A 14,047-nucleotide genomic window follows, 5' to 3' on the forward strand; every position below is an offset into this window, starting at 1 on the left:
TAGAAACATCAAATTTTCCTATTCCATGTGATGGAATCATAGGCATAGATTTTATGAAAAAATACAATTGTCAAATAGATTTAAAACCAGAAAACGATTGGCTCATACTGAGACCAGCTAACCTCTTTAATCCGATTCATATTCCAATAAATCTTCCACTAGAAAATAATTAATATTAAACCAAGTAATCCAAAATGGTGTATTCATTGGAAATTCCATTGGAGATTCTAAAAACACTTTGGTCCGAATTTTGAATACAACTAATAAAACTGCAATCATTCAATTAAATACACTGAAAATTGAACCATTGGATGATTACGACATAATTAAATATAATAAAAATGTAAACAAAACTTTCCGCCTCAGTTTAAGGAAATTCTTAACGAATTATGCACAAAATACACAGATATATTCGGAAAAGAATCCGAATCAATATCAACTAATAATTTTTACAAACAAAAAATAAGAATGAAAGATGATGAACCTGTATACATAAAGAATTTTTGAATTCCCCACAGTCAAAAAGACGAAGTAGAAAAACAAGTAGACAAATTAATTAAAGACAAAATAGTAGAACCTTCAGTTTCTGAATAGAACAGTCCATTACTTATCGCCCCGAAAAAATCATTACCAAATTGTGATACTAAAAGATGGCGTTTAGTAATTGATTACCGCCAAATTAACAAAAAAAATGTATCAGATAAATTTCCACTACCAAGAATAGACGATATTCTTGACCAATTAGGTACTTTTCATGTTTAGATCTAATGTCAGGATTTCATCAAATAGAACTCGAAGAAACGTCTAGAAATATAACATCCTTTTCCACGAGCAATGGCTCCTATCGCTTCACGCGATTACCTTTTGGTTTAAAAATAAATTTGTTAAATTTGAATGGACAGATGAATGTCAAAACGCATTCGAATACCTTAAAATTCAATTGATGAAACCTACACTTCTACAATACCCAGATTTTAATAAAGAATTTTGTATAACAACAGATGCAAGCACAGCTACCAGTAGCCTATGCATCAAGATCATTTACTAAAGGAGAAAGCAACAAAAACACAACTGAACAAGAATTAGCAGCTATCCACTGGGCGATAAATCATTTTCGACCATATATTTATGGAAGGCATTTCTCAGTCAAGACAGACCATAGGCCATTAACTTACTTATTTTCGATGACTTAAAACTAACGCGAATGAGATGAGACTTAGAAGAATATGATTTTACTGTGGAATATCTTAAGGGAAAAGACAATCATATAGCCGACGCGCTTTCAAGAATAACCATAACGGATTTAAAGAATATTCAAACGAATAATAAAAGTCTGACAGTCACTACCAGAAACCAAAGTAAACAGAAAAATTCCTGCGCAGGAAAAGAAAAAGAAAAAAATAGATTTGCCTAGGCAAACTCTAAATAAAGCTTCTCAGCCCAAAGTATACGAAGTCTTTGTAAATAACGAGGTACGGAAAGTAGTGACCTTGCGAGTAACAGATTCACTATGTTTACTAAAGCATGAAAAAAAAGTTTTAGCAAGAATTGATGTTAACGATATGTACACCAATGGAATTCTCGACATAGGTCAGTTCTTTCAAAGGCTTGAAAAAGAAGCCGGTATACTTAATATCAGCAAACTCAAAGTGGCACCGAGCGAAAAGATCTTTGACACTATATCAATAGAATCTTTTAAAATAATGGGCAATAAAATATTACAATCTCTAAGAGTAGCGCTACTTAAGACGGTGACCCTATTATCAAATAATGATAAAGAGAAAGAAGCATTACTGTTTCCTTCTATGACGATCCAATACAAGGAGGTCATACAGGCATAGCTAGAACATTAGCAAAGACAAAAAGGCATTATTATTGGAAAAATATGACCCGATTTATAACAAATTATATAAGAAAATGCCAAAAATCCAAAACAACCAAACATACAAAAAAAAAAATACAACCAAACATCAAAAGCCACTACCTAAATCTGAACAAGGAAATGAATATGCAGTAACCCTAATCTGCGATTTAACTAAATACCTTGTGGCAATACCAATCCAAAACAAGGAAGAACGCTATAGTCGAGTACCTCTACTATCAGATACCCGTTACTCAGCTAGAGGGACCAAAGGGAAATGGAGATATGCAAGTAGCAAAGCGAGATTAAAATGCGCCACCTACCGGCGGTAGACAGATTTAAGCATTATGGGCGTTAGAGAGGGCGTGGCAAATTTTTTTGATCAATCGATAGGTATTGACGAGACCAATACATTTCAGTTAAAATATTTTATCTAGCATGAAAATTGTGGGCGTCACAGGCTTGGGCGGTTTGTGGGCGTTAAAGTGGGCGTGGCACTCTACTGAAACAAACTTGCGGTGCGTAAGAAGCTCAGGAATCTGCACGCCAAATCTCAATAGCCTAGCTCTTATAGTTTCAGAGATCTCAGCGTTCATCCGGACAGACGGACAGACGGATATGGCTAGATCGACTCGGCAGTGATCCTGATCTGTCTGTTACATACTTTCCGACGAATCTAGTATACCCTTTTACTCTACGAGTAACGGGTATAACAAAAGTGCAAAAACAGTAGCAAAAGCTATATTTGAAGATTTTATTCTGAAGTATGGTCCAATGAAGACGTTCATAACAGACATGGGAACAGAATATAAAAATTCGATAATTGAGGATTTATGTAAAAATTTAAATATCAAAAACAAACCTTCTACCGCACACCATCACCAAACTGTAGGAACCGTGGAGCGAAGCCACAGAACATTTAATGAGTTCATCCGCTCATACATCTCAGTTGATAAAACAGATTGGGATGTATGGCTCCAGTACTTCGTATGTTGATTCAACACAACACCCTCTATGGCACATGACTATTTACCTCAACATTTTAATAGCATAGATAAAATAAAACCTCTATATAATGTAGAAACCTACGCAAAAGAATCTAAGTTTAGACTGGAACAAGCATTTAAGAGAGCTAGATTAATGTTAGAATCTCATAAAAAGAAACATAAAATTAGATACGACCAAAATACCTTAGATTTTGATTTAAAAATAGGAGATCAGGTTTTATTGAAAAATGAAACAGGGCATAAGCTAGACTTTAAATATACTGGACCTTATAAGGTTGAAAGTATAGAAGAAAACGAAAACATAGTAATTTCAAATAACAAAAATAAAAAACAAACAGTACATAAGGATAGGTTACAAATTTTTATTTCATAATCACTTTAATTCTCTTATAAATATATCACGTATAGCCATATATAAATTAAGAATTAAGAAATATAATACAAAATTAAAAAAAAAAATATATATATATACTAAAATAAATAATACTTTCTGATTCGAAAAAAAAAATTAAATAAATAACACATTAAAATAAAAATAATATATATATATTATTATAAAACAAGATGTTCATTTATATTTTATATACATATAGTACGAAAATAACTTTATAGAATTACCTTAGTTTTCTAAAGGAAGGAGATGTAGTATGCATGTATCATTGTAGCGAGTACCCACTGTACCGACACCAACATTGTGTTACAGTGTACTTAAACAAATACAAAGTGCCGGCCGCTAAACAGCCGAAATATGAATGCGCCTCAGAGCCCAACTTATGGGAAGTGCTAGTGTCAGCATATTCCCATGGACTGAGTGCAGACACATCCAAGGCATGCAAGTTATCCAGCTCATGATCCCAGCCTCTTTACCCAATTTATAAACAAACTCTTCATACACAATTCTTAGCTAAGAACGCTTTCCAGCTCGAGCGCCCAGCCGCCTTACCCAAGTCGTAAACAATTTCCTATAAACAATTCTTAGCTGGGATCCCCTTACTCAGCGTTCCCACAGAATCTCAATTAGCTCCCCCACTTCAATAGAAGTTCATTATTAAGATTCAATTGCGCCGCAGTCCTCCTAACATAAACTAAGCTGGGTCCAGCTAATGTAAACACAAGCATCCGGTCAACACCCAGCGAGCCATAAAACTGCAGCGTAATCCGTTTGGCGATTGAACAGAGAATTAGATCATCCGATTTCCCGACTCTCTTGAGTCCAACCCTTGTCCAACTCTTAACGAGTTCCCCAATTCTCTTAAACCGAGGTTTGATTATCAGATAAGCGGCCCTTGGCCAGGCAGTCCGTTTTTGCATCCGAGAAGATCGGTTGTATAAGAAGTTAATTGTGAACCGCCAAGAATAAAAGTCGATACTAAAGAAATGTTGTAAAGTGTAACTTAGTGAATAAAAAATAAAAATAAATTTTTTTAATAAATTCACGAGTGAAGTTATTAATTGGCGCCCAACGTGGGGCCACGCCTAATTTGTTCTAAATAAAGCTTTAAAACAAATAACCAACGGTTTTAAAGTGAAAAGGAACTTGCGTGGTCTAATAAAAACCCAACCGACTAAAAAGTTTGTGTTAAAAATAAAAGGAGGAAATTAATAAATGAAATAATCCCCTTTTACTTACAACAATCTGCTAATTAGTAATCGACATAATAAAACTTCGGTTTAACAAAAAAAACTAAACGGTCTCAAAAAATAAAACCAAACAATTTAAAAAGATAAACAAAAAATTTAAAAAACTGTGAAAGTGAAAGCTGATACAAAAAATTTTAAAACTGTGAAAGTGAAAGCTGATACAAAAAAACAACTGAGAGACAAAATTCAAAAACAATTATAAATTCAAATACCAAATCCAACAAGAAGGAAGAGCTGAGGGCAATCCCTCGCTATACAGCAACGACCAGAAATCAAATTGAAGGAAGAGCTGAGAGCCATTAAAAGCACAACTGAATCAAAATATAAAAAAGGTTGAAGATTTTCAAGTAGAAGTCATTGACCCAAATATTAAATGTGAAACTTTCTTTGAAATTATCAAATCAGTCAGGGAATTTAAAGGAGAAGAAGACAAATATGTGTGTTGGAGGGAATCAGCAGAAATAGCCATGGGACAATATGCTAGAGGTAGCGAAAGGTTCTTTTCTGCATTATCAATCTTGAGGAACAAAATAACTGGCACAGCAAACGATGCCCTAACACACAATGGAACGGTACTAAATTTTGACGCCATAATGGCAAGGTTGGACTTTGTTTTTAGCGACAAACGTCCAATCCATATAATTGAGCAAGACTTAGGAGTACTAAGTCAAGGGAAACTGTCCATAATGGAATATTATGGGTTAGTTAATAAAAACCTAACTCTTCTAATAAATAAAACCATTATGACTTACGGCAGAAATAAGCCTTTAACTGCTGAAATGAACGAAAAACACAAAAGGACAGCTCTAAGAGTATTCATAACTGGCCTCAACGGCCATATCTCAGACGTCATATTTTCTATGAATCCGCCAGACTTACCGAACGCTATGGTAATAGTACAAGAACTAGAAAGCAATAATTTGAGGGCCCAATTCGCTAACAATTTCACATCATCACAGCGCAGGAGTTATGAGTCAAATTTATTCGGGTACCAAAACTCAAATAATAGACCCAAGCAAAGTAACCATAATAAGGTAAGGATGTCTTCGAAATTTGTTATAATGTTAATATGGGATAGAACAACTGAATGCTTTTAAAATAATCCAACATCTAAGAAACATTAAATTTTGAGAACCGAGCGAAAATCTGCGTTTGGAAAGAGGATTATCAACCGATATATTTCTTACAGATGGATGAAGTCAGAAAATTAATTATATACAAATATATATAATCTATAATTAATGATCAATTTAATAAAATATGTTTACAATAATAAAATATATAAAAAAAAATTAAATGATCCTACAAAATTTAATTCTGACTGTAATTAAAACTACAGGTACAAATGAAGGAAAAGTATTCTATTTAATGAGGCCAATGGTCTTGAGATGTATGATCTTATCAGTCGTCCTGCGCCTTGGGTCTGGGGCATCTGACTTTGATAACGGTCAGGTAATGATAGTTTACTGCAAGTGTGTTTGGCTAACACATCTGAGAATCATTAACTTGTGTGCTTTAATATTTCTTAATAAGAGACTATAACAACTCATAACACTTGTTAACAGTTAGTTACCATCTAAAACCAAATACTTTACATATACTATACAAAATGAAATCATCCAAAACCAAGTACTTTACATGTACTATACACAAAGAAACCATCCAAAAAACAAGACTAATCAAAAAGTTACCTTCAAAATACTGCTAGGTAACAACTAAACACAACGTGTCCAACGTGTAAAGTCCATGTCAATATGACTACTACCCTAAAAAATTATATATCTCTGGATATTCAAAGTCAAAATCTATTAAATTCTGGATGGAGCAGTGGAGACGAAGTTTCTACGGGACCCAACTTCAACTTTTCTGTACCATAAAACAATTTGTTGGGATTTGCTGAGGATTATACAAAAATTTTGTTAAAACGTAAACATGAACTAGTGTTGATGCTAACTAAGAATCTGAGCGAACAAACTTTTAAACTGGAAATGACGAATATAGCCTGGAATATTTCCCATGTAACTTCGAGCGATTTTGCAAAAATTAAGATATACGACATTATTAAAAGTGGTGTTAACCTACCAATCGCATTCCGGAGTTGGTATTCATAGGCTAACCCCACAACACAGCTGGAATGTGAAATTGTAGGATAACCGCGAAAAACCAGGATTTCCCATAATTTGATTTACACTTAATAAAGAACTTATCACAAATAAGTTATCGAACTTGAAAGTTCACTTGAATTCTTAGTCATATCCATATGATAATCTGAATGTTTATTTTAGTAAGAATCAGTATGCTCACCTATATGAAATGTATACAAGATTTCAATCTAGTTACTATAATCGTGAGTCACAACCATTTTGGACCCCAAATGAATTTAAATTGAAGACCCCTATTATTGTGGTTGCTCTTTCATATCAAAACCTAGTAACTAATTAGCTTTACTTGATGTATTTTGTCTATTCGTATACTGACCTGTATTTTTAATTGTCTATTGTTACATTGTCTTTTTCTTTGTCCGCGATTATGTTTACTCGCCCAAAACGGTGATGGGCTCCGCGCGTAACAAGCTTTGCTTGGTGTCGTAGGGCCACTTGTTTGTACTGACCATAGTGCATCAACGTCCAAGAAAAGAAAAAAAACGAATAAGTGAAAACTGGCCCTATTGAAGTGAGAATTTCAATAGAACTGAAGATAATAATAATAATATTATTCTAAAGGAAATTGGAATTGTATTTGAAAAAGATCCAAACTTGAATAATAGTTTTTTAATAGAACCACCATATGATTTTACTTTGCTAAATACTAAATCTCGAAAGACTGCAATTTGGTTAACCAAAACACTTCACAAAATTTTTTGGAACGATGGAAAAAACAGTTTTCCACACACTCGAAAGTATCTAAGGACAATTACAAGCGGAAAACAGACTATTTGTAAAGGTGTGGAAAAGAAACGATTTCTACAGACGTTTTTTGGGAGTCGTCAGCTCATTAACATCGAGGAAATGGGCTGCCCGTCATTAAACAGGTTTAAAGGAAACCGGTTTCCCTATTGTGAAACACACCTGAAGGGCGGGGTTTGTGCTCTTAGCACTGCTTACATTATTTTGACATTTTTTAAAAGTAGCTCCAAAACAATAAAATAATTGTTATATATCATTTTAAAGTTGAGACTAGATGTGTAAAGACCTACAAGAAAACAAAATTAACAATATGAAATTTAATGAGAAAATTGACCAATTTATTCAACAATTTAAAGGACAAATAATTGGACAACATTTTCAATTTGTTCAGTCCCACGGTACTTGGTTCGTATGCACAGCTGATAGCCCTGCCAACTGAAGACGAAGGTCAGGACATCTGGCAACCAGACAGAACGAGAGAGTAGGGCAATGAGAAATACAAGCTTCAGCGACCGGAACAACATTGCCTTTCTTTTTTTTTGCCGTCCATTGCGACCCATTATTTTGTTAAAATTAATTAATGAAGAAGCGTGAAGTGTACGCATTATAATCTAATGAATTAAATGCTAAACTGTTATATTTGAACTTCAGTCGTTTAATTACCCCCAAGAGCCCCTCTTACAATGACAGTACAGAGCTTTTTTTGGCACGGCGTGAGGGGAATCTTGCTTGAAGTTTAAAAATCTCAGTTGGATCTTTCAATGTGGTTTATAATGCATAACACCCATCACTCCATCTAACACAAATTGCGATCGTCTCCGTTTGTGCCCCCAACAAGTGCTCTCACACCGATAGAGCACAGTCACCAATACCAACACACCCGGTTGCCTGACAGCCCTTCTACACACACACACACACGGGTGCTGCAAGAAGGCCCGTTATAATTTCGCAACCAAGGAAAATCTTCTACTCAAAGCGGAATCGAAAAACAGTACAGCCTGCGCTCACGCTACATTCAACGTTACGTAAACTCACGTGAGTACGGGTGCTTTTTTTATGTATCAAGCAGAGCTAGCTAGGTTCAAAATAAATTGGTAAAAATTCTCATAATATGTCTGACCACGAAGCTGATGATCCGGCCTTAGCAGGTTTTTTTAAACTTCAAAATTCTAACACGTCTGCAGCAGAACTATAAGAAGGATTTCGCGTCTCGAAAAACCGAAAGCTATTATATGAAGCGCCTGCAGCAGATCGAGAGTTTAAACGCGGCTTTTGAGACCACCCATCAAGTAATCATCTACACCGAGGGATATATCAAAACGGACTATCACGCCAAGAAGATCGCCGTCAGTTTCGAGGATCTGTACATGGAAACCAATTGCCTTATAGCTGAAGGCCAACGAATAAAGTTCCCACTGACGCCGTCCTCAGCCTCGGCACCCACCGCCGTGTCGACGGTTGCCGACGCACGTGTCCACATGCCACAACTGCCAGTGCCCAAGTTTAGCAGAAACTGTGTGGACTGGCCTGGATATTATGACGCCTTCACTCGGTTAATTCATCAAAATGAGCGGCTGGACAATATTCAACGGTTTCATTTCCTCAAGGAATCTCTGCCAGCTGGTCGAGATTGCGATATGCGTCAAATTCCTTTGACGGCCGCTAACTGTACGGTAGCATGGGACACACTAATTCAGCGCTATAACAATCCACGCGTGGTCTTCTCCAATCACATGAACATGTTGTACCAGTTGCCAAGCCTAAACAAGGAGAAGCCCGATGATATTCGATCTATGATCAGTGCAGTCAACGTCTGCGCAGCCACCTGTAACACCATCAACGCGTGGTTGCAGAACGGGGATCACTGGCTCGCCCATTATTTGACTGCAAAATTACCGAAAGAGACGCACTCCGCCTGGGAACATCATCTCGGCAGTCAAACCCACATTCCCTCGTACAAGGATCTCGAACAGTTTCTCAACAACCGGTTAATCACCCTGGACGCCATTGAAAATAGAAACTGTTCGGGCACCAACAAATCTGGATCACCACTGGATCATCACCCCACAAAACGTATCTCGGTTCATAACACCCACGCGCAACCAAGCCCCCCTGTGCTTCGTTGCCCACACTGCAATGGTAATCATATCCTTCGTCGATGTCAGCAATTCCTTAGCTTGGATTGCTACCAACGTAAGGAGGTCGTGAGTAAGTCAAATCTATGCCTCAACTGCCTGAGCAAATCGCACATGCTGGCCCGCTGTTCAAGTGTAAAGAATTGCTACCACTGTGGACAACGCCACCATTCTTTACTTCATCCGGCCGCGGCGCCAAGCATCACTCAAGCACCCCAACCTTACTCGCCGACCGTATCATCCAGTCAACCACATACCGCTTCGATTATGAACAACGACACCTCACCAGTTAGCCCCCTTGCTAATCCAAGCCTCCAATGTTATTCTTCCACAGCCTCCCATGCAACGCGACAGAATATCTTGCTAGCTACCGCACGGATTATTGTCTGCCACCCCCAGAGCGGCGCTCAAGCAACAATAACTGCCCTCATCGATCAGGGGTCGGAAGCTACAATAATCTCAGAGCATACCGTCCAAGCTCTCCAGCTTCCACGATGCAGAATCCGCGCTTCGATCGCCGGTGTCGGCCAAACTACTGGTCAACGGTGCAACTTTACGGCAAGATGCTGCATCCGAACGTCGCTAAACCCAACGTCCAATCTAGATGTCGACTCTGCGTACGTTATGAACTCGCTGACCTCACATCTACCAAACCAATCGTTTTCGCCTCAAAACAGGAAACACATCAACGGACTCCAGCTCTCGGATCCTTTATACTATCGCTCGAAACGCATAGATCTCATCATCGGAGCCGACCTCATGGCGGGTCTTATGCTTCCGGAACCCGAATCGGAAAGCCATACGAACCTATTGCACAAAATTCTCACTTAGGTTGGATGATACTCGGCAAGTTCCAGGAATCAATCCACACACTTAATATTCGCTGTCATCAAACCACGCTAGACACGGAATCGCTTTTGAAGAATTTTTGCGAAATAGAATCTGTCCCAAGCCGATCACTTCAATCTGACGAAGAGCGGTGGTGTGAGTCCTTCTTTAAGGAAACGCACACACGTCAACCCAACGGTAGTTTTATGGTAAGACTACCTTTCAAATGGCATTTCGATCCCACAATGGCCCTAGGAAAATCGCATCAAGTCGCTTTAAACAGGTTTCTTCAATAAGAGCGGCGTTATGAACGGGATCCAGACAAATGGATCCGCTACAAGGAGGGAATCGAAGAATATTTTGAATTGGGACAAATCACACCAGCAGTCTCTAGTGAGAGATCAACCGTCAGTACCTCCAAAAAATCCTGTCGGGTTGAATCCTGCGTTCTTCCTCATCACGCTGTCTTTAAAGAAGACAGTCTCACCACCAAACAGCGCATTGTATTCGACGCATCGGCAAAGACCTCAAACGGTTGATCTCTAAACGATGTATTGTCCGTAGGACCCACTCTACAAAATGATCTCCCTGCAGTGTTGCGGAATTGGAGACAGTACCGGCATGTTTTCACTGCCGACATCCAGCGCATGTACCGCTGCATCGGCGTACATCCGGACGACACGCAGTACCAGCGGACTTTATGGCGGGCGGCGGATGGAAACATCAAGGAATATTGCCTGTCAACTGTAACTTTCGGTACCGCTTCTGCACCATTCACCGCCATTAGAGTCGTTCGTCAACTTGCAGAGGATGAACGCGAAAATTATCCACTGGCGGAAGAGGTCTTAAAGCACGAAATCTACGTCGACGATATTCTTTCTGGTGATCACACTATCTCAGCAGCACAAAACAAGAGTTTACAAATCCAGAACGCTCTAAAATCCGCAAATATGGAATTGAGAAAATGGTCTAGTAACGACATAGCGCTTCTAGACAGCATTCCTTCATCAAACCGATGCAATCAAACGTCACGAAGCTGGGACAGCTCTGATACAGTCAAAACCTTAGGAATGCATTGGTTACCTAACCAAGACTGTTTCACCTACAAATTGCAAGCGAGCATTCCCACGGGTTCAACCAAAAGAGAAATTCTTTCGAGCATCGCCAGACTTTTCGATCCCTTAGGACTAATCGCCCCTATTCAGCGGCGGTTTACATGCGTATACCCCAACCGGATTCATCGTTTTATACCACTCTCATCACTGCAAAATCCAAAATCTCTCCAACGAAACCCCTCACGATCCCGAGGACCGAGTTATGCGGCGCTGTGCTGGCAACCAAACTAACTAAATGGGTAGTAGCAAACAATCGTTGGAAAAACGCTCAAATCTCCGTTACATACTGGACGGACGCCACTATCGTTCTCCACTGGATCAAAGGAGATGTTACTAGATGGAAAACGTTCGTTGCCAATCGCGTTGCCTACATTCTGGACCACAGCGATTCAAACCAATGGAGACATGTTCCCACGGCGGATAATCCAGCAGACAGCGCCACGAGAGGACTATCCCCATCAGAAATCTCCATCTTTGATCTCTGGTGGCACGGACCATCATGGTTGAGGCAACACTCCAGTGAGTGGCCGGACACAGAGGTACCGAACATAAAGTTTGATGAGCAGTCCCTAGAAGCAAAATCTTTGCAAATTTGTTTGCACACCACCCAAGTAGACATTAATCTCATTGAGCGATTTTCGACTTGCACCAAACTCGTTCGAGTCATAGCATACATACTGCGCTTTTGTCACAACGCTCAATCGAAGAAAACCAGATCTTACAGTCAGCTGTCGCCAGAGGAACTGGACAATGCACTTCGCTGCGTCATGAAAATAGTACAAGCCGAAACCTTTCAATCCGACATGCACGCGATCCTCGCAGAAAATCCTCTGCCTCCGAAGAGCACCCTAAGAAATCTCACTCCCTTTCTTGACGACGGCATCTTACGCGTTCGCGGTCGTCTCAAACATTCCAACCTTTCTTTCGATCGCAATCATCCAATCATCTTACCGCAGCGTCATTTCTTTACAGAGCTGGTAATTCAGAACTCCCATCAAGCTACCCTGCATGGCGGCGCTCATCTTTCTTTAGCCCACACGAGGTACAAGTTCTGGATTCCAAATGGAAGACAAGCCGTCCGAACAATCCTTCGAAAATGCATCACGTGCTTCCGCGCGTCACCTAGCATCGGAAGTCAATTGATGGACGACCTGCCGGTGCAAAGAGTCAACCCACCAAACCGCCCAATCATTGCGACCGGCGTCGATTATACCGGGGCAATCGAAATCAAGGCAGCACGGCTTCGTGGGACAAGTACTTACAAAGGATACATTGCTATTTTCGACTGCTTGGCTACGAAGGCAGTTCACCTAGAAGCGGTTACCGGACTCTCGTCGGAACACTTCCTACTAGCATTTTCTCGTTTTACTGGTCGCCGAGGACCAGTTCAACATATGTATAGCGACAAAGGAACAAATTTCGTTGGCGCCAATAAGTTATTAGCAAGCGCACAACAGGCGGATCGCGACCACGCTACGTGCCCTACATGACATTTCACTTCGCCATACTCTCCCAATTTCGGAGGCCTTTGGGAGGCTGGGGTCAAGTCCGTCAAGCATCACCTGAAGAGGACTGTCGGAAGTCACAAGCAGACTTATGAGGAACTCGCAACGGTGCTCATCCGGATTGAAGCTTGCCTAAACTCTCGGCCACTTTGTCCGCTAACAGCTGATCCAGACGACTTAGAAGCTCTCACGCCGGCACATTTTCTCATTGGTGACACCCTGCTCGCACCTGTCCATTGTCGCCCTCAAAACTCGTCGTTCCGTGAGCAATTTCTGTCTCGTCAAAATTTGATCCGTCAGTTTTGGACGCAATGGAGCCGAGATTGGCTGTCCCATCTTCAAACTCGCCCAAAATGGTGTCAGGAAAAGGAGAATTTTAAAATCAACGAATTAGTACTCATGAAGGACGATCAACTGCCTCCATCGCAATGGTCGCTCGGTAGAATTACCAGTCTCCATCCTGGAGAGGATTCACTCGTTCGAGTTGTACCACTAAAAACAAAATCAGGCAGTCAAAAACGCTCCATCTCCAAGCTTTGTCGCCTGCCGATCTCATGCTAATATGAACCAGCTATTGCTCCCTTGGTAATCAATTGCATCCGTATGTCATTTCTCTTTCTCTTTGTTTTAGCCGCTACGAGTACAACAACACATGAACACATGAACAACACATGTATCACGCGGATTTCGCATTGGCGGGCGGCATGTTCAGTCCCACGGTACTTGGTTCGTATGCACAGCTGATAGCCTTGCCAACTGAAGACGAAGGTCAGGACATCTGGCAACCCGACAGAACGAGAGAGAAGGGCAGTGAGAAGTACAAGCTTCAGCGACCGGAACAACATTGTCTTTCTTTTATTTTGCTGTTCATTGCGACCCATTTGTTTGTTAAAGTTAATTAATGAAGAAGAGTGAAGTGTACGCATTATAATCTAATGAATTAAAGGCTAAACTGTTATATTTGAACTTCAGTCGTTTAATTACTCCCAAGAGCCCCTCTTACAATGACAGCCGTACAGAGCTTTTTTTGGCACGGCGTCACAACTGAA

At 39.8% G+C, this 14,047-nt stretch overlaps 2 protein-coding genes across 2 annotated transcripts in view; both read left to right on the forward strand.

Moving 5' to 3' along the window:
- The first annotated feature begins 8,647 nt into the window (after window positions 1-8,647).
- LOC139354959 (uncharacterized) lies at window positions 8,648-10,381 on the forward strand. The gene has a single exon (XM_070999234.1). The coding sequence runs from the start codon at window positions 8,648-8,650 to the stop codon at window positions 10,379-10,381; it is 1,734 nt and encodes a 577-aa protein (XP_070855335.1).
- A 303-nt stretch (window positions 10,382-10,684) lies between these two features.
- Window positions 10,685-14,047, forward strand: part of LOC139354960 (uncharacterized) — a 30,378-nt gene continuing 27,015 nt past the window's right edge. The window contains exons 1-4 of the mRNA XM_070999235.1: window positions 10,685-10,912; window positions 11,023-11,260; window positions 11,584-12,738; window positions 13,018-13,475. Of these exons, the coding sequence (XP_070855336.1) occupies window positions 10,685-10,912; window positions 11,023-11,260; window positions 11,584-12,738; window positions 13,018-13,475 (2,079 nt within the window). The remainder of the gene's footprint in view (window positions 10,913-11,022; window positions 11,261-11,583; window positions 12,739-13,017; window positions 13,476-14,047) is intronic.

This window comes from Drosophila suzukii, unplaced genomic scaffold (genome assembly GCF_043229965.1).
Source record: "Drosophila suzukii unplaced genomic scaffold, CBGP_Dsuzu_IsoJpt1.0 scf_5, whole genome shotgun sequence".
Classification (NCBI taxonomy): Eukaryota; Metazoa; Arthropoda; class Insecta; order Diptera; family Drosophilidae; genus Drosophila; species Drosophila suzukii.

Coding starts and splice junctions, on each gene's coding strand:
- LOC139354959 (XM_070999234.1), top strand. CDS start 8,648: ATGAAGCGCCTGCAGCAGATCGAGAGTTTAAACGCGGCTTTTGAGACC.